The following is a 20,733-nucleotide window of genomic DNA, read 5'->3' as shown; positions in this document are numbered from 1 at the left end:
TCAGAAATGGACATCTCTGTGTGTGAGATTTCCCCTCCAGGATCAGGGCACTATTCCTTTTTATAGCACACAGGACTTGAGAGTCAGACCCAAGAAAGCCCACCAAGGAAAACCTGGTAAATGCAGTTAACCCCTAACTTCCCGTTGGGGCAGCATTAAACACTACCTGCCTACACACTGATTATGTGAACAAGCCCTAAATATTCACCCTTACCAATTATAATTGAATTATAGTTATTACTGCAACATACTGTATATTGGCTATTACAAGCAAAGTTGACTTTGTTGAAATGACTAAATAAAAAAAATTGAAATCATTCACAAAATTGTTCTAATAATGTCTTCATTTTACAGCATCATGATAGGAAATGGGGATGACTGCAGCAAGCTCTCAAGAGATGGTTTTAATCCACATATTCCTTGCCCAACGTCCCAAGTTCAACAAGAAGGAAAACAAGAGATTACCATGGCTCAAGAGGGTATTGGTGCAGCTATGAAGCATCAAATAACAACTGAAACTGATATTGATATTACAGCACAGATGTTGCCTTCTGGGGGAACTCAAAGCCATGTTCATGTGGTTAGAACAGCAGTTAGTGAAACCTCAGCTCAACAGCCCACAGATGTTGGCCAACAAACCAGCATAATTAATTATTTAATAGATCATCCGCCAATCTCTTTTGCACCATTTTTTTCCCCAGGAAAGCCTACAGCTAATATTGCTATGCCATTTAGCGTGAAGACATGTTCAGAAACTGGAACATCAAATGTCATCATGGGAGATGATTTGGAAATTTATGAAAATATTAAATCTACAGATTATGTAACAAAAAACACAATCTTTAACAAACTTGAACTTTCAGAAGATGCTTTTGCAAGAAAACAGATAATAGGCGAACTAATCTGTGATTCACAGGCAACAATCGAATCGTTGGCAATACACAATGAATATAAAGGTGACAGTGGTATAGGGGACTCTGAACTTCGAATAGACAATACTACCGATCTTTATAGTGATTTGGAAACACTGCAGCTAAATACACTAGAGCAGAATAAAAATTATTTGGAAATCAGTCAAAATTATATGAAAAATGAAGATTTAAGTGATGTTTATGTGAGCACACCAGACAAATGTCAACTAAAAATAAATGATCCTGCAGAAGAAATAAAATGTATGTGGGTAAAACACTCTGATCCACAACTTTTTAATGCACAAAGTCCTTATATAGAAAAATTGAATGTCAAAGATTGTGACGCAGACAAATTATATAATGCATCTTCCAGGGCTAAAGTATGGCATGTGCCAAGATCTTGTCTGCCTGGGAATAGCTGCAAGGGTATGCCAACCTGTGGCACAGAATGTGTGGGGAAATGCTGTGGTGAGATCCTTAGTGAAAATCTTGTGACATCAAAACCTTCAGGCCCTTTATGTGATCCAAAAAATGCATCTATGCAAACAATATCAGTTTTCACCTCACCTGAACAGAAAATGAATAACCAATGCCCTACACCCACTAAAGATAATAATTCTTTTGATAGTGAACGTACAAAAGGATCTGAAGGTCAGAAGGATCTTGATTGTGATTTAGCAAAAGTCTGCTTCACAAAAGTAAAGCACTGTGAAGAAGATGAAATATATTATTTTAAAGAAAAAGAACAACAGAACAAACCTCCCTTCATTAGTGTACATAAGGGCATACACGATATGGGCTTTAAAAACACGAACACTACACATGTGGAAACATGTTCTAAGGAAACAGGAGTTACACTTGGAAGGCTAACACCACAGTTAGGCATATCCAGTGGTGCAGACAACACAAATATGTCCACGTCTGCTGAAGGTGACACTAATAAATTTAACAGCATTACTCTTGTAAAGCCAGTATTCCATAAAGACGGTGAGCTACAGGACCATATAACATCTGTAATTACAATTCAAACCAAGGGCACTGAAAATAGCACATTTTCAGATAAATGTTCTCAGCTGGAAGATATAAAGGAGATGTCAAACATAAAATCTGTGCTTTGTCATAGTTCATCCATTATGGGGAAAAACACACCACTGGGGGTTCAAACTTCTGTGTATACGAGAAACTCGACAGCAATGAAGAATTCTATCAAGACATGTGTACAAAATGATGCCTCTAGTGGTGTAATAAATGCAGAACATCACAGAGATATTGAACTTTCTAAACGAAGGCAGAAACCTTGTTTTAGAGACTCCAGGCACTCTTCTGAACCACCATTCCAAAGTCTAATTTCTGCTGATCCTCAGTACCATAGCACAGCCTCCTATGATTGTCCACCATACCAGAAAACAAGCTCCTCTGTTGATCAGAGCACAGTTTCCTTTCCTGATCCAGCCAACAATAATACAACATCCTCTACTGTTCCATCTTACCAGAGCACAGACCTCTCTCATGATGCATCCTACCAGAACAAAACTTCTTCTGAACCAGTTTACCAAAACATGACCGTCCCTGATGATCTACCATACCAGAGTAAAGCCCCCTCTGATAATGCACCATACCAAAGCACCACTTCCTCTGGTGATCCACACTATCAGAGCACAACCTCATTTGATCATTTAACAAATCAGAACACAACATACTCTGCTGATCCACACTACCAGAGTGCAGCTTCCTCTCCTGATCTAGTCAGTAACAACAAAGCCTTTTTTCCTGATGCATCTTACCATAGCATAGACTTCTCCACTTACCCTTGCTACCAAACCACAAGTTCTTTGGATCCAACTTACCAAAACATGACCACCTCTGATAATCTACCACACCAGAGCACAACCTTCTCAGATGATCCTCCACATCAGAGCACAACCTACTTTGAAGATCCCCTTCACCAGAGCACAACCTCCTTTGATGATCCACCACACCAGAGTATAACTTCCTCCAATGATACTCCCCATCTGTGTACAACTTTTTTGGATCCAACTTACCAAAACATGACCTCCTCTGGTGATCTAGCTTACCAGAGAACAATATCCTCTGATGATCCGCTACACCAGAGCACAACCTCCTCTAATGATCCTTCACACCAGGGAGCAACGTCCCCTGATGATTTTGCACACCAGAGCACAACCTCCTTTGATGATCAACCGCAACAATGCACAACCTCATCTGATGATCCACCAAACCAGAGCATAACTTCTTCCAATGATCATCCCCATCTGAGAACATCCCCCTCCGTTGACCCACTACACCAGAGTACAACCTGCTCTGATATTCCACTACACCAGAGCACAACCAACTCTGATGATCCTCCACACCAGAGCACAACCTCTTCTGATGATCCTTCACACCATATCACAGGCTCCTTTTTTTATTTCCACTGCCAGAGCACAACTTCCTCTCCTAATCCAGCCAATGATAGGGCAAGGCTCTCTACTGACCCATCCTACCATAGCACAACTTTTTTGGATCCAACTTACCTAAACATGACCTCCTCTTGTGATCTAGCATACCAAAGCACAATATCCTCTGATGATCCCCTACACCAGAGCACAACCTCCTCTATTGATCCTCCACACCAGAGAGCAACTTACTCTGATGACTTTCCACACCAGAACACAACCTTCTTTGATGATCAACTGCACCAGTGCACAGCCTCCTCTGATGAACCACCACACCAGAGCACAGGCTCCTCTCTTGATTACTACCACAAGAGCTCAGCATCCTCTCTTGATCCAGCCAATGATAGGACAAACTTCTCTACTAACCCATTCTACCAGATCAAAGCCTCCTCTGATGATCCAACTTACCAAAACATTACCTTCTCCAATTATCCACCACACCAGAGCACAGCCACCTCGGATAATCCACCATGCCAGTACACAACTTCCTCTTATGATCCACTGCACCAGAGCACAGGCTTCTCTCTTGATTCCTACTGCCAGGGCCCTGTGTCCTCTGCTGATCTGGGCAATTATAGGACAAACGTCTCTACTGACTTATTCTACCAGAACACAGTCTCCTCTGATGAACCACCACACCAGAGCACAATCCCCTTTGATAGCTCTCCACACCAGAACACAACCTCCTCTGATGATACACAACACCAGAAAACAACCTCCTCTCATGATCCACTACATCGGATCGCAGGCTCTATTCTTGATTCATACTACCAGAACCCAGCTTCCTCTCCTGATCAAGCCAATGATAGGCCAAACTTCTCTACTGACCCATCCTACCAGAACACAATTTCTTTTGATCCATTGTGCAAGAACATTACTTCCTCTGATGATTCACCATACCAGATCACAGGATCCTCCCTTGATTCTTATTACCAGAATTCAGCTTTCTCTCTTGAGTCAGTCAATTATAGAACAAACATTTCTACTGACCCACTCTGCCAGAGTACAATCTCCTGTCATATTCCACCACACCATAGCACCATCTCCTCTGATAAACCACCACACCAGAATACAACCTCCTATGATGATTCTCCACAACAGATCACAAGCTCTTCTTATTCTGACTACCAGAGCACAGCTTCCTCTTCTGATCCAGCCAATGATATGACAGTATTTTCCAATGATCCATCCTGCCAGAGCACAACATCCTTTAATCCAACTTATCAAAACACGACCTCTGATGACTCGCTATACCAGAGCACAACTTCCTCTGAAGATCTGCCACACCAAATTAATAGTGTCTCTGCTGATTCCATTTGCCAGACCACAATCTTCTGTCTTAATCTACCCTACCAAAGCACAGCATCCTCTCCTGATCCAGTCAGTGATAGTATAAACTTCTTTTCTGATCCATTCTACCATAGTACTGACTCTTCTTATCCACCATACCAAAGCACTACTTCTTCTGATCCACCATACCAGAGCATGTCAACTTTTGCAGATTCCCCCTGCCAAAGCGTAACCTCTTTTCCTGATCAACCCTACCAAGTCACAAGCTCTATACTAAAATCAACTTTTCAGTCCAATAATACCTCTCTAGATCAATCTGGTCAAAGGGAAAACATCCACTTTGATCTAAACAGCCAGGGCTTGTGTAATAACACTGTTACAAGTAATCTATGTACAAGTTCCTCTCCTGATGTATCTTATAATTGCACATCAGTCCCCTCTGTTCCATCAAGTCTGCGCCATGCTCTGACAACACACTTTCCAAATTCTTCAGATTTAAAGTTATTAACAAAACCAATACAAGATGAATATGGAGCTTTAGTCAAGAAGAATGACTATGAATTCCTAGAAGAATTAAGAAGAATATTTTTAGATTGTCAAGGTCAAGGCTTAACAATTTTAGACTCAGGGATTGTCTTAACAAAAAATGTGACTGTGGACAACAGCATTGCTCTCGCTACTCTGGTGAGTTCACTTTATGAAATTCAGATGGTAATGCAAAGGAAGTTAACTGAGCATATTTTGGGACACCAAATGAAATTCAATACATTTTTACTTAGTTATAATCTAAGCACCAACATTCTTACAACGTTAAGCAGCAAGCTCAAGCCACATTTTATGGTGTTTCAACAGTGCACTAAGTAAAAATATAAGGCAAAATTATGTGATCCAAGACTGAAATGTAAACATAACAACAAATTCCTAAAATATCATACTTATTATAAAATAATCCTAGGATTATAATCCTTGATTATTAATCAAGGAGAAACATTAACCATATGCATATTAAAGCACACTACACTAGTACAGTACATACGCTGGGGTTGATATACTAAAGGCAAATAGACTGTGCACTTTGCAAAATGCAGTTGCAAGCCACTCTGGAAGTGCAGTTGCCCCAGAGCTTTGGATGATGGAAGTCAGCAGAGTTTCTCCTCATTTACTATCACGTGCAAGCAAAAACACTTTTTTTTTTTGTTTTTTTTTCCTTGCACGTGCTTGGGTATTCTCTGCAAAGTGGGGCTTCGCCTCATTTACTAAGCTCTGGAACAACTGCACTTGCCTTTAGTAAATCAACCCCAGTATATCTGTAGAGGATCTGCTTATATTCAGTAAGCACTAATATGGTTCTTTTTATCTCATTGAGTTACTAAAAGTGTCTGCTGTTTGGGATACAGTGGCTTCTTGATTTACACAGATTTTTTTATCCAAACATTTGAAAAAATATAAACCCATCTGGCCATTTCCTCCTAGATTGTTTGCCCAGTTTGGAACTGTGGGAGCTGTACCAACTTTACCAAAGCAACATGGTGATGGATCCACATGGTGATGGACATACCGTAAATCCATCATCTGTACTCACTCTAGATTTGTGGTGTACAGTATCTGTAATTTGAAATGTGGCCTTGCGAATACTTTGGTATACAGTGCATTATACTGCTGCTTTGACTTTTAGGGTACAGACAGGGATTCACATGGCACAGTCTTCGTACAATGTGGCTTTGTGCTCACTGTAGTATACAATGCAATATAACATACAGAAACTTCATTGTCTCTTTCATTCATTTACCTTTGAAGCAGTGGCGGCTGGTACCAATTTATTTTTGGGGGGGCAAACAAACCCCTCCAGGTTCGCACTCACCAGCGGACGCTGTGAGACTTACCTTCAAACAGAGCAATCCAGCGGTCATGGCTCCCCTGATACCCGGGGGCTTCTGTGTTAACCCGGTCTTCTTTCCGGGTTCCAAATCTTCAGCTGGGAGGAGAAGCCGGAAACCGGAAGTGACGCGATGGCAGAAATTGATTTGCTAAAATCACAAGTGGGAGGGTTTGGGGAGCAGTACAGTGCACAGACAACCTAAAACAAGCCAATTAGAGCCTCAGGCTCTAATCACAAGCTTGTAAAAAATCTCGGATCTAATAGAAACCCATTAGTCATATTATCATTTATATAAAAATCAATCGGTCCTAACATTTTTTAACTTTGATAATATGACTAACATTTTTTAACATATTATTTATTTTAAACTAAATTGTTCTATGATTATGCAAACTAACTTTGGGAACTTTGGGGGGGGGGGCCCTTATGGACCGGCTGCCACTGTTTTGAATAGTTCAAACCATCTGCACCTTGTGCATGCAGTTTATTTATTTATTTATTACAGGTACTTATATAGTGCTTTCAATTTAAGCAGTGCATCCCACATATATATTTTACATTCACATCTATCACTGCCCTCAAGGAGCTTATAATCTAAGGTCCCTAACTCATATTCATGCATAAACATACTAGGACCAAATTAGACAGGAGCCAATCAACCTCCCTGCATGTCTTTGGAGTGTTAAAGGAGTATTGACTACTGAACACGTGTTGTGTCTTTTTGTGTTTGTCATCAGGTTAGCTTACAGCTAGGCCTGATTACATTTACCTGCACTTACGAAAAATCCAACTTATAGCACCTACCTAAAGTAGAGGGTACTACATCATAAAAATAAATACATTCCTTATATGGTTATTGTGCTATTATTTGAATATGGGGATCGTTTCTCTTCTTTAAATGTATTTGTTGATGTGTTTACATTTCAACACTGGATTTTATGCTTTTTAATTGGGTTTTAACTTCTGTCATGGCAGTTATCATGCTCTATGGCTTAATTTGGAAGATCAGCCCTGTGTTTTTATCCTGAAAAACAAGGAAAAGAAAGGAAAGGGAGTCAACAGAAAAGCACTGACAGAAGGAAAAATCTCATTGGGGTATTTGGGGTATTTCTATGTAGTACATCCAACATTGTTCCTTTTAAACTAAAAGAACAATAATATAATGATCACCTCTCACGTGTAAAGAAAAAAAAAAAAAAAAAAATTATATATATATTATATATATATATATATATATATATATATATATATATATATATATACACACACACACAGTGCATATGAAGTCTATACAACCCTGTTAAAATGTGCACACCCTCTTATGTAGCTATGTTCAGAATTAAGCAATCACATTTAAACTCAGTACACATCTGTCAGTACACACCTGCCATCATTTAAGATGCCTCTGATTAACCCCAAATAAAGTTCAACTGTTCTAGTAGATCTTTCCTGACATTTTCTTGGTCCCATTCTACCGCAAAAGCCAAGCTTCCAAAGCATCAGAGGTATCTCCTTGTTAAATAGTATCAGTCAAGAGAAGGGTACAAAAGAATTTCCAAGGCATTAGATATACCATGAAACACAGTGAAGACAGTCATCAAGTGGAGAAAATAAGGCACACCAGTGACATTACCAAGAACTGGACGTCCCTCCAAAATTTATGAAAAGACAAGAAGAAAACTGATCAGGGAGGCTGCCAAGCGGCCTACAGCAACATTAAGGGTCCATTCACACAGGGGCAACACGACTTCCAGCACGACTTTGGGAGGCAACTTGGACACGACTTGAGTATGAATCACAGCGCGACTTGGGGCAACTTACAAGCAACCTGAATTTGCCTCCAGGAAGGGGACTTTGCCAGTGGCCAATCACATAATAATTAGCTCTGTGGGAGGGAGGGGTTTACCTAGAAAACTATTTTTACTTCCTGGAAAGTTGCTTCAGTTAAGACAGGGGATCCGACTTGGAGGCAACTTCCATTAAAATCAATGGGTAGAAGTCGCCTAGAAGTCGGATTGAAGTAGTACAGGAACCTTTTCTGAAGTCGTGGCGACTGCAGTAGTGTGCATTAAGACGGATCCATTCACTTACATTGATTTTTTCATCTAGCGCGACTTGAGGCGACTAGGGGCGACTTGAAGTCGGAACCAAAGTTGCCCCTGTGTGAATGGACCCTAAAGGAGCTGCATGAATATATGGCAAGTACTGGCTGTGTGGTACATGTGACAAAATCTCCCGTATTCTTCATATGTCTGGGCTATGGTGTAGAGTGGCAAGACAAAAGCTTTTTCTTACGAAAAAAAAACATTCAAGCACGGCTAAATTTTGCTAAAACACACCTGAATTCTCTTAAAACCATGTGAGAAAATGTGTTAGGCCCCTTTCACACGGTCGGACCGTTCAGGTCCGCCTGTCAGTTTTGATGGCGGACCTGAACGTACGCTCCATGCTAGTCTATGGAGCGACGGATGTCAGCGGTGACATGTCCGCTGACATCCGACCCCGTCCGATCTGCTAAAAGCAGACGGATGCCTCTACTATCAGATCAGTCGCTGGCGGATCGGATCAGGTGAGATCTGATGAAAACGGACATGCGGTCCATTTTCGTCCGATCTCTCCATAGAAACCAGTGGCACTGAGCGGAGAGGGACCTGTCATCCGCCGGCTCAGCGGAGATCAACGGAGAGATCTCCCGCTGAGCCGGCGGACCGAGGTCGACTCCGTGGAAGCGGATCTGCCTCTTGAGAATGAGGCCTAATGGTCTGATGAAACCAAGGTTGAACTTTTTGGCCATGATTCCAAAAGAAAGGTTTGGCGCAAAAACAACACTGCACATAACCAAAAAAAACACCATACCCACAAGGAAGCATGGTGGTGGCAGCATCATGCTTTTGGGCTGTTTTACCTCAAGCTAGACCAGGGGCCTTCGTCAAGGTAGATGGAATTATGAAAAGTTCCAAATACCAGTCAATATTTGCACAAAACCTTCAGGCTTCTGCTAGTAAGCTGAACATGAAGAGGAACTTCATCGTTCAGCATGACAATGGCCCAAAGCATACATCCAAATCAACAAAGGAATGGCTTCACCAGAAGAAGACTAAAGTTTTCGAATGGGCCAGCCAGAGCCCAGACCTGAATCTGATTGAAAACCTGTGGGGTGATCTGAAGAGGGCAGTGCACAGAAGATGCCCTTGCAATCTGACAGATTTGGAGTGTTTTTTCAAAGAAGAGTGAAGTCAAGATGTGTCATCCTGATAGACTCATAACTAAAATCAAAAGGTGCTTCAACAAAGTATTAGTTTAAGGGTGTGCACACTTATGCAACCATATTATTTTAGTTTTTTATTTTTACTTCCCTCCACCTAAAAGATTTTAGTTTGTTGTTCAACTGAGTTGTACAGTTTATAGGTCACATTAAAGGTGGAAAAAGTTCTTAAATGATTTATCTTTGTCTCATTTTACACCACAGAAACCTGACATTTTAACAGGGGTGTGTAGACTTTTTATATTCGTTGTTAATATATATAAGTGTATCTGACTATAGTGCTTAAAACAATATATGCGTGGCCATCAGATAAATAACACACAGCATATTATGTGAAAAAATGCATATAAATCATAAAGAATCATAGACATCAGTCCATGAAAAAAAAAAGTCCATAAAAATCCAATATAGTTGATCTTCCTGACTGTGCAATCCCATCTACTAGAACAGATCTTGGCTTAACAGAAAACACACACCTCAGTGCCCTTCACCCCACCTAAGGGTGTCCTTTCTTTTACCTCCTTGAATAGACCTCACCAGTAAGAAGAGGTCAATAGCGCTTTGCAGTAGTATAGTGGCACTGCTTCCACTGGCTAGATACTCAAAGTCCACAGCTCCCAGCGAGATTTCAATCATATAAAACATAAGAGGAAAGACCCATAGTGTATTTATTCTAACTCTGGGTATTGGTTTGCACATTCACATTAAGACATGCTACACAGCTTTTAAAGGATAATGGAAGTATGCTTATGAAAATGAAGGTTGTTAGCACAAAGTCTATCTAACTAGATATCTATCTCTTATGTCTTGCTCTCCCTGGATTCCTCATTACCAGATGACCAATCCCCCAAAGCTGCTGCTCTTCACTGGCCGCTCCCTTTACTGAAGTCTTTATACACAATGCAGGACCACTGGGTCCTGCAGTGTACATAAACACATTCACATTCCAGCTCTGTAAATTAGGCAGAGTAGACTGCCAGCTGTTGAGGGAGTGAGGAGTTTAGCCCCCCCCCCACCAGCTAGTCCCTTACGTTTAAGTCCACATGTAACTTGGGTTTTGCTTGATTACTGTATATTTTGTAATTGCCACTTTTAATGTAAACATTTTGAAGTCGCTGTGATCTTCTCATGCCGTACATGACTACTAACCTGATTTATTGATTTTCAGAGAGATGGATCTGAGCTGGGAATGCAGGCTCCACCTTCAAAGCTTTTCTTCTACTACCAGCTGGGAAAACATTTTTACATCACTAAGCAGCTGAGTGAGCAGTGGTATTGCGCTCAAGATCGAATAACAAAAGTTACCATGCTGATGAAAAAGGTAAATGATATATTGGGGCCTGTAGCAGGAACCAAAGCCTTTTCTATGATAGCACCTTTCTTCTAGTCATTTTAAATAACAAATTATACATAAAATACATAAATAATTAGGAATATACCCTCAGCCCCAATTTTTTTCATTTTAGTCTGCAGTGCAGGATGTGAAAAATTCTAAAACTGCACAGAACCTGTCATTATATCGGTCACCAAGCCATCTTAATCCTGACTGTATAAGGAATCATGCACACATTGTGTCTAAACACCAGAAATCGTAGTAGAAGGAAAGCTGCTTAAAAAATGCATCTGAAGCGGTGTATTACACACGCGATTAGATGTGTCAAGCATTTGAATGTTAATGGATTCCATTGGCCAGCATATTAATTTATTACAGCCACAGGTATGCATTAATGTGCCTAAACTCATCTAGTGTATAGGCGCAGTTACGCAAATTTACACGCATTTAGGTATGTTCAGCGCTTTTTCTGTTCTTCAGCTCCTCTCCTGAACATGCTTGCCCTACACGCGGGGGTACCTTTTCCATGGTGCATGCTCAGCAATGCCCAGGATCAGGCGGAGACTGCAGTCATGTGAAGAATCTAACATTAAGGCAGTTCCCAGACTTAGAAATAAGCCTTTACCATGTGCAGCAAAGAAATACAGAGTTCCTGTGAAAAGTGACTTGTCCCATGTCACTACGCACTGTAACTTGTATGTTGCATTAGGGAGGACATGCTGAGCCTATGCCCACTCCACCAGTCCAGCGTACCTCTATTACCCCACTCCCAGTAACAGAATGGGGTCCTGCTGTGCACATAGTGCAGACCTTATGCGTGCTCTCACTTAACTCCTTCCCGTACCTCGTGATCCGGCCATGAATCTCCGTAATGCGGGTTCGGATCCAATTGCTACTGGAAACCGACTGTTAAGGAGGGAGCCAGACATCGACCCCCTTGCTACTGGAGGACCTGTCGCATTACCAGGTAGCACACGTAAATAATGGTGGCTTGTAGCTTGTTCCTTTACTTGGTAACCCATGGCAACTATACTCCTCTTCTTGTCTTTGCTGAGTTAACCCTTTGTAATGATATTACTTCATACCCCTATGTGCTTTACAGACCCAGAACCAACATGCACCTCTTTGAATAACTTCAGACCAGGCTCATAATTGTTAAGGTAATTTTTACTGATGTGGTTACAGCATACAGTTCAATATGAACAACGTTCTTCCACTAACCCTAACTACTATGGCTGGGCTGCTCAAGCATACCTCTGTGAGGTGAGAGTCCATTATGATATTGTTCATGGCTTGGATGTCTCCAGAAGTCCTGATGTCTTCAGCAGCAGTCCGTATTCCACGTACAGAACCAACCAGTTCAGCTAGGAAGAGCCAACTCCTGGACCTCAGCCTTCCCCCTTTTTATAGCACAAGTGGACTGCTTAGCACCAAAAAGCCTGGGAACTGAACTTCCACAAGTTAACCCCTTTCCCCACCTGGGTCAGCCACTAACTTACTAGAACCAAACACAATTCAACCTGTCTACACACTTTTGATCATTTTTTTTTTTCTAGCCTCTTCTAATACATCTGTAAACATCTATGTGTGCATGGACACTTAGGCTAACATAGATGTGCTTTTACAGGCAGAAAATAACAGCAAACGCCTGTTTTTAAGTCCACTGTGCACAAGGTCTAAATCATCTTCACTTGGTAACCTTTAGTGAAGGTGATGTTTCAGACGCTCTCTCTGCCTTCTCAGGGAAGTCATATGCACAGCAGTTGCAGAGAACAGCTTCTGCGCAGGCCAAACTTTTGCAGAACTTCCAGCATACGGTTTACCTCATAATTGGCATCATAAATTGTTCGAAGGAGAAAATTCAGCAAGTAGAATCGGAGAAGGAGAAACAATTCCATTTGGCTTCCTTTATTTAAAATTATTGCTCAAATTCATCTTTTTTACCCTCCTCCTCCATAACTACATCTCCCCACTGCATTTCCCTAATCATGATAAATTCCTGTTCATATTCTCTCCCGTCTCAAGTGCGATAGCTCAAAAAGGAAGTTCTTTCCCCCCCTTGCTCGTCTCAGCAGCCATTTGGCTGTTTGCCGTCATTATTTCTTTAAAATATTTACTCATGAATATTAAGCACTGCTATTAACAAGGGAACCTGCTGACAGATTCTAGGGTAATGGAGACTATCATTTCTAGATATTCTCAAGCCCAACGGGAGTGTGGCAGGCTGAGGGGGAGGGAGCATTTGTAATTAAAATTTGAGACTCTTCGATTAACTTGTGGTTAGTGTATTTTTGTTTTCACTGACTCAGAACAGATAACAGTAGGTACTGCAGGTTGCTGTATGGAGAAATTGGTTGCCACTATTTTTACAGTAGTGATCGGCTGTAAAAAATTCATGGCCTCCAAGTTGTTATGGTTTATTAGGCTTCCATGTTATGTTTGCCTGTGTTCCACCCACCAGAGCAACTCAGGCAACAAGTAAACGGCTAGTGCAGTTCAGCTTGGGCTCCATTTATAACAGAAAGCAGATATAGCTTTCCGCTATCCTCATTATTACTCAACATTGTGGGCTACATTTTACGAGCCATTCATAAATGTAGCCCTTGGTGGGGATCCTGTGATGAGTTCTCTCAGTCACATGACCTTGCCTTTTATTTTTTTCCACAAACTTATTTTTAATCACACTGTGCTTGCTTCAGAGTACCGGAGCAGGTGAAGAGCAATGCATTTTTTTTAAACCGCACTACTGTACGTTTTGTTTTTAAGCAGCTGTATAACCTTGGTAAGGCCATACTACTGCTTTATAGACCTCCTAGCCCCCTCTCTTAAGATTTAGAAAGTTCACAGGCCTCTGGATAGTACTGCAACTTCTTCATATTCATTGTTTGTACTCTTGCATACAGCAAACGGGTGCATGCAAAAATGAGACATTTTTCTGTTTTTGTGCATATGCCCATATGTTGTACCCTGTCATATACACAAGTGCATCAGTGCACAGTCATTCATATCAATCACAAGCTGTGTGCTGCACCTGGGCTGCCTGGGTGGAGGAATTATACTGGCAATTACGCTAAACAGGTTCAGCCAGCCTATGAACCAAGAGGCCTTTAATGTGCTTCCTTCCCTCAGATAAGCATGTGTCTGTACATAATAGTTTGTGTGACTTGACCCGAAAATGTGGTTTGCAGGGAAATATTTAACATTTAAACTGTATATTTCACTAAAATTCCCTGGACCTGGAAATGTCCCTTACCATTTTCATCATCTTCACGCTTTTTGGTGTGGGTTAAACTAAAAAACAATACTGCTCTAATGCTGCAGAAGGTGAGTCTTGTGGCTGGTGACACTGTATGCTGGTTGGGATATAAGGTTCATAAGGCTTAGCTTAGACTACAGAAAAATGGCACCTGGCCACACACAGGATTAGGGGACTGTAAGCTTAGGTTCACACTGACAGCGGGAATGAAATCGTGTGAGTTCAGCTGAAGTTGCCAAAAGTAGTACAGAAACTACTTTTCGGAATCGGTGTGGCACCGTAAAGTTGGCATTGCACTGATTCGGATGGTGACATTGCCGGCAATAGCCGCTGATTTGGCATGCAATTTGATCGCTGCAATGTGAACCAGGGCTAAAGCTAAGATAGTAAAAGATAGTGAGAAATTGGCTTCTGCTTGGTTCTCCACCCATAGAAGACCCCACCCAATACCTTTCGCCTGAAATGCATTAGTGGGGTTCTTCTATGGGTGGAGAACCAAGCTGAAGCCAATTCTCAACATCTTTTCTATCTTAGCTTTATAGTTTGTTGATCTTTTGTGTGGCAAGGTGCCATTTTCCTTTAATCTTGTGTAGTAGGGTGTCATTTTCCTGTAATCTTCACTATTTTTAAAGTGGTTCATGTTATATCATTCTTACATATCCCTAATGCCCTGTACACGCGATCGGACTTTCCGACGGAAAATGTGCGATCGGAGCTTGTTGTCGGAAATTCCGACCGTTTGTAGGCTCCATCGGACTTTTTCCATCGGAATTTCCGACACACAAAGTTTGAGAGCTGGAATTTTCCGACAACAAAATCCTTTGTCGAAAATTCCGATCATCTGTACACAATTCCGACGCACAAAGTGACACGCATGCTTGGAATCAAGCAGAAGAGCCGCAATGGCTGTTGAACTTCATTTTTCTAAGCTCGTCGTACGTGTTGTACGTCACCGCATTCTTGACGTTCGGAATTTCCAACCAACTTTGTGTGACCGTGTGTATGCAAGACAAGTTTGAGCCAACATCCGTATGAAAAAATCCAATGGATTTTGTTGTCGGAATGTTCGATCGTGTGTACAGGGCATAACAGATTTTTTGCTGTTTAGTCACTAGCTAATCACTTGGAAGAACTTTTCATGGAGTGCCACCATTTAGACAAGCAATTGTTTTTTGGGGATGGTAGCACTAACAGCAACTTGCAGTGAATACACTGGCAACAGGGATTATGGCTTCCTAAAATACTTATGCCGCGTACACACGAGCGGACTTTACGGCAGACTTTGCCCGGCGGACAGGATTTCGTCTGACAATTCGATCATGTGTGGGCACCAACGGACTTTGTTTTCTCAAAAGTTAGACGGACTTAGATTTGAAACATGCTTCAAAGCTATCCGACGGACTCGAGTCCGGTCGAAAAGTCCGCTCGTCTGTATGCTAGTTCGACGGACAAAAAAGCCACGCTAGGGCAGCTATTGGCTACTGGCTATGAACTTCCTTATTTTAGTCCGGTCGTACATCATGACGTATGAATTCGACGGACTTTGGTTGATTGTGCGTAGGCAAGTCTGTTCAATCAGAAAGTCTGTCGTAAAGTCCGTCGAAAAGTCCGCCGGGCAAAGTCTGCTGTAAAGTCAGCTCGTGTGTACGCGGCATTAGGTTACAAAAATGAATAAACAAATATATAATGAAGTGCTGTATATGTGTATAGTTTTGTGAGCTTAGGGACAATGTTGTGCAAACTTTTACTAGACGTCTAAGGCCAAAGTCATTCTAGCTAATGTCACTGCTAATGAGATCCAAGAAGAAACAAAGGGAACTGCATCAGCGGGGTTATTGAGGGTTCTACGATCCCCCCCCAATTATGACTACTTCTGCAAGAGGCCACAAAAACAATAAAATGCTATATACAGTACTTCCATTACATTTGAGATGCTTTTGCACAACAAATCCCAATTAAAAAGATCTTGTTCTTCTAGGCACTGATGGTGCCCAGTAAAATGCAGTTTGTTCTGCATTAAAGCAGAATTCAATTCTGACAGGTCCGACTTATCTGTCTCTTCTGTCATACTGTCAGGGCCAGATTAACATAGGGGCTATTGGAGCTGCAGCTCCAGGCCCCTGTCTTAATATCGGCCCACCTGTCCAAAATAAAACAGGCTACACACGGAAAGCAATGGGCTGACAGGGGAGAGATCTCCCCTGACCGCCATTGCATTCTGCACGCACCGCCTAGGCTGGGTGTTGGGATTAGGTTGTACAGTACCGGAAGGGGCTGCTATGCCAAGAGCACACAGAGGGGCGTGCCTTGCTAGAGTAAACTTAAAAGAAGCATGGCTATGTCTAGTGTTCACTGGTGATTGGAGAGCACTTGTAGTCCTTGGTTCCTCTGTTCTTCTAATTGTGTGTACCTGCGCTCACTGGGTGAGTATTCACTGTTCGGGTGTCCCCCTTTTGGCTGTCACTTCCTCAGGATTATGGGCAACATGGCAGGCTTCATCTATGGACAGCTCCCGGGTGCCACACAGGATTTGGACACTAAGGGACTCTGTCCTCGGCTGCAGGTCATCCATAGCGGGCATTTCGTGGTCTCCTCACCCCATCAGTGGAAAGAAGCCTAAGTTCCGGGCAACATCCCAGCCAGCAGCATCGATCCCAGGCTGACCCGACTCTTTGAGTACTCTATCAGACAGGAAACTGCCGCTGCGAGTTTGCAGGCTTGGTTGGTGGCCAAGACCCGAGAGGGGCAGGTGGAGCTGACAGCTGTCCCCGATTTCTACAGTCCTGGGAGTGTCCCTGATCTTCTCCTGTGACCATCTGCACTGCATGACCCTTCTTCATATACCGGTATATCATAACTGGTCATGGGAAGGGGGTAAATGGGCAACCCTGGGCCCCCTGCCAAAAGACCCAATACAAAAATATAGTAAAACATTAGTGTATTTTATTGAAATGTTTGTTCGGATGCAAAATTTTGGCTGTAGTCAACTGTAAAAGTTTTTACTTTGGTATACTGCAGTGGTCTTCAAACTGCAGCCTAAAGGCTGGATGTGGCCCTTTGCTTGCTTTTGTTCAGCCTTTTAGGTAGGGAGGATTAATGTAGAGGATATTGGAGATGCAGCTTCAGGCCGTGCAGGAAAACAATGGGCCAACGGAAGATGATTCCCCTGACCCAGGTCCGCTGATAAGGGGATACCACCTGTCCCCCTGTACGGGGCACACAGGGTGGCTCAGGCAGCAGGGGGAATATGATGTGGGTAGGACAGGGAGGATGATCAGTACCATGGCATGGCAGAAGCTGAAAGTCTCCCCCTCTCCCTCCTGCCTGCTTTCAGCTGTTGGACGGGAGAGACACATAGGGCATTGTTTCCGTAGTTGCCCCCCTGCAGTACCAATCCCCCTCCCTGTCCTACCCACACCCACATCTGATTTCCCTGCAGGCTGCTGTGTGCCCCCCCCCCCCGAGCGCTTCTAGCTTTCCTCTCCAGTCAGCTGCTGCAGGTACAGAGGGGAATGTTCAGGATGGAGAGCAGGGGAAGGGACCATTAAATGTGTAATTTACAGACCCCTTTCTTTAATGAATGAACACAGTGACTGATCAATCACTCACTGTGTTCATTCTTAACTGAAGCATAGTACAATGTGTTTACTATGCTTCAGTTTATGAATAAACAGGAGCCTCTGTCTCCTGTTCATTCATCTGCAGTGCAGCTGAGGCTACAGAGAAAGGAACTGAAGAATCTGTGTCCTCAATTACTTTCTCTGTCTCAAAGGAGAGATGTCAGGGGCTGTTTAGACCCCTGGTATTTCACCCAAGCCATTCAACAGCATTGAAAAAACATTGTAAAAAATAATTAAAAAAATTTTTTTTTTTTTTTAAAGTTGTAAAAATATTTAAAAAAATGAAGGGCTCATTCACACAGGTTCTCTGGACCATACAGTGTGAATGAGCGGTTTATGCAGCTGGATTCTGTGAAGATGCAGGCACCGGGCAGGCAGTCCTAACGGAAGCTTGGCATTCAGCTTCCGTAGTGTTGTGTTAGGCCTTTAACACCAGGGCACATGCCGATGCGCAGCCCTTAAGGCCCACCAAAATCCTCAGCACCAGGCCCGTGATGCTCTTAATGCGGTCCTGCATACTGTAAGTACTTATCCCCGCCTGTCAATATTAATGTACACTAAGCCACACATGCATAGCTCAGTGTACATTTATGACAGAACTCGGTTCCATAATGATGTGATTTATGTGGCTGAAGAGTCCAAAACTAGAAGGAAGACTGGGAGAAGATGGCGGCACCTGTGACAGACGAGTGCTGACACTGCAGCGCTGAAGGAGATCGTTTGACAGGTAAGTCTGCTATAACATGCTAATATGCTGTGCATACTAGTACATTAAAGTGTAAGCACATACTAAAAATAAACTTCTGTTTTATATGCGTCCTTTGTTCTATTAAATGTACTGTTAAAAACATTTTGTCATATCTGTTTAAAAAAATGCAAAAAAAAAAAAACCCAAAACAGGTTAGCAGGGGTCCGTATATTCAGCATTGTACCTGGAGTTCCACTTTCATTTGTTAATAAATCTCACTTTGATCTTAACAATCTATTATTTTTTTTAATCTGATAAAACTGATCTTCTCTGTTTCCTAGGTTCCTGTCACCTCAAACTGGATGAAGAAATTACATAACTTCTTACTTCTCCCTAAGCACCCCAGACTTCTGACTCCATATGCAGCTATCAGTAACAGGACTGGCTCTATCCTCTTTCTGATGGAAGACAAACCTCTACTAGGCACTAGAAGTAAAATTCTTTGCAATTATTTATGTGTAGTCATAATTTCTTTTTTGCCACAGTGACATATATTTATAGCCATACATAAACGACTATGAGGCCTAGCATTTTGTGGCTGCATAATGATTCTTCTAGGTAGCAATATTGTTTGGCATATCATTTTGGACAGTCTTCGTGAATATATTGTTTCACACTAGGCATAGTATGATATTTGGAGTCCAGATAAGCATAAACAGTAGCAAGGCCATCTCAAGTGTAGCAGTGAGCAGTAGTAAAGTTTAATCTCCTGAGTGCTGAAACTAAACTGCCAGAGCTCATTTATGCCAGCAATGTTGGTCTTAGACTGACTGGGTATACACTGTCCAAAGAAAAGGAGGATGGTAGCAGAGGGGCAGGGGAGCAAAGGCAGCTTGCAAACTAATTATTACACGAGGGGTAAATTCATTGTGATGTTCTTCTGCTGGCTATTATTGGGGCCCTTTAAGAGCATTAGTGCACTTAATGACAGTCTTAATTAAGCTGCATGCAGTATAGGTATGGTATAGTCTCTGGCAATGTGTTAAAGGTTTGGTATAATGCGTCATAAGGTTGGTACAGGTGCAGTCTAAGTTTGGAATAAATGCAGGATATATGGAGTAAATGCAGTATGGATGCGGTATGTAATTGGGTACACTTGGTGTCCAAGGCTCAGTGGCTCAGTCCCTGCTGGCAGTATCAGCAATGGGTGAATAACCCTTTCACCAAGCCCCGGGCTGCTGCGGTGACCTCTTGCAGTAGAAGGGGGGGGGGGCTCCTTTGGTCTCTCCCCGAAAGCCCTTTGGTGATTAGCGGTGGGAAGCAGAGGTTAAGTGGATGCTGCAGTCTCCCTGCGGCAGTGGTGCAGGTGCTGTGATGTGGGCAGTGCTGCGGTGCCTCCCGGATGTCCTCACTCCCAGTCTCAGGCTTCTAAGAGTGCCCTGTATTTGGCTCTATCCATGTTCCCATCAACTCTGACCAGCTTCTCTGTCCCTGATGAAGAAAAGCATCCCCACAACACAATGCTGCCACCACCATGTTTCCCGGTGGGAATGGTGTGTTCAGGGTGATGTGCAGTGTTAGTTTTCCACCACACATAGCGTTTTGCTTTTAGGCCAAAAAGTTTTAATTTTGGTCTCATCTGACCAGATCACCTTCTTCCACATGTTTGCGAGAAGCCATGTGGGGGACATAGCAAACTGCAACCGGGACTTTCTTTCAACAATGGCTTTCTTTTTGCCAATCTTCCATAAAGGCCAGATTTGTGGAGTGCATGACTAATAGTTGTCCTGTGGACAGATTCTCCCACCTGAGCTGTGGATCTCTACAACTCCTCCAGAGTTACCATGGGCCTCTTGGCTGCTTCTCTGAATAATGCTCTCTTTGCCCGGCCTGTCAGTGTAGGAGGACAGCCATGTCTTGGTAGGTTTGCAGTTGTGCCATAATCTTTTTATTTTCGGATGATGGACTGAACAGTGCTCTGTGAGATGTTCAAAGCTTGGGATACTTCTTTATAACCTAACCCTGCTTTAAGGCT

The 20,733-nt window shown here is 42.5% G+C and overlaps 1 protein-coding gene across 1 annotated transcript in view; it reads left to right on the top strand.

Annotated features, from left to right (window-relative positions):
* The window catches only part of LOC141105947 (uncharacterized), a 56,258-nt gene that overhangs the window by 21,385 nt on the left and 14,140 nt on the right, over nt 1–20,733 (top strand). Inside the window, exons 3-5 of the mRNA XM_073596181.1 lie at nt 355–5,341; nt 10,970–11,122; nt 19,040–19,190. Coding sequence (XP_073452282.1) covers nt 355–5,341; nt 10,970–11,122; nt 19,040–19,190 — 5,291 coding nt within the window. The remainder of the gene's footprint in view (nt 1–354; nt 5,342–10,969; nt 11,123–19,039; nt 19,191–20,733) is intronic.

The sequence above is a fragment of the Aquarana catesbeiana genome, linkage group LG08 (genome assembly GCF_042186555.1).
Source record: "Aquarana catesbeiana isolate 2022-GZ linkage group LG08, ASM4218655v1, whole genome shotgun sequence".
NCBI classification, from domain to species: Eukaryota; Metazoa; Chordata; class Amphibia; order Anura; family Ranidae; genus Aquarana; species Aquarana catesbeiana.
Note: the sequence above shows the minus strand (reverse complement) of the source record. Positions and strands in the feature narration are given on the sequence as shown.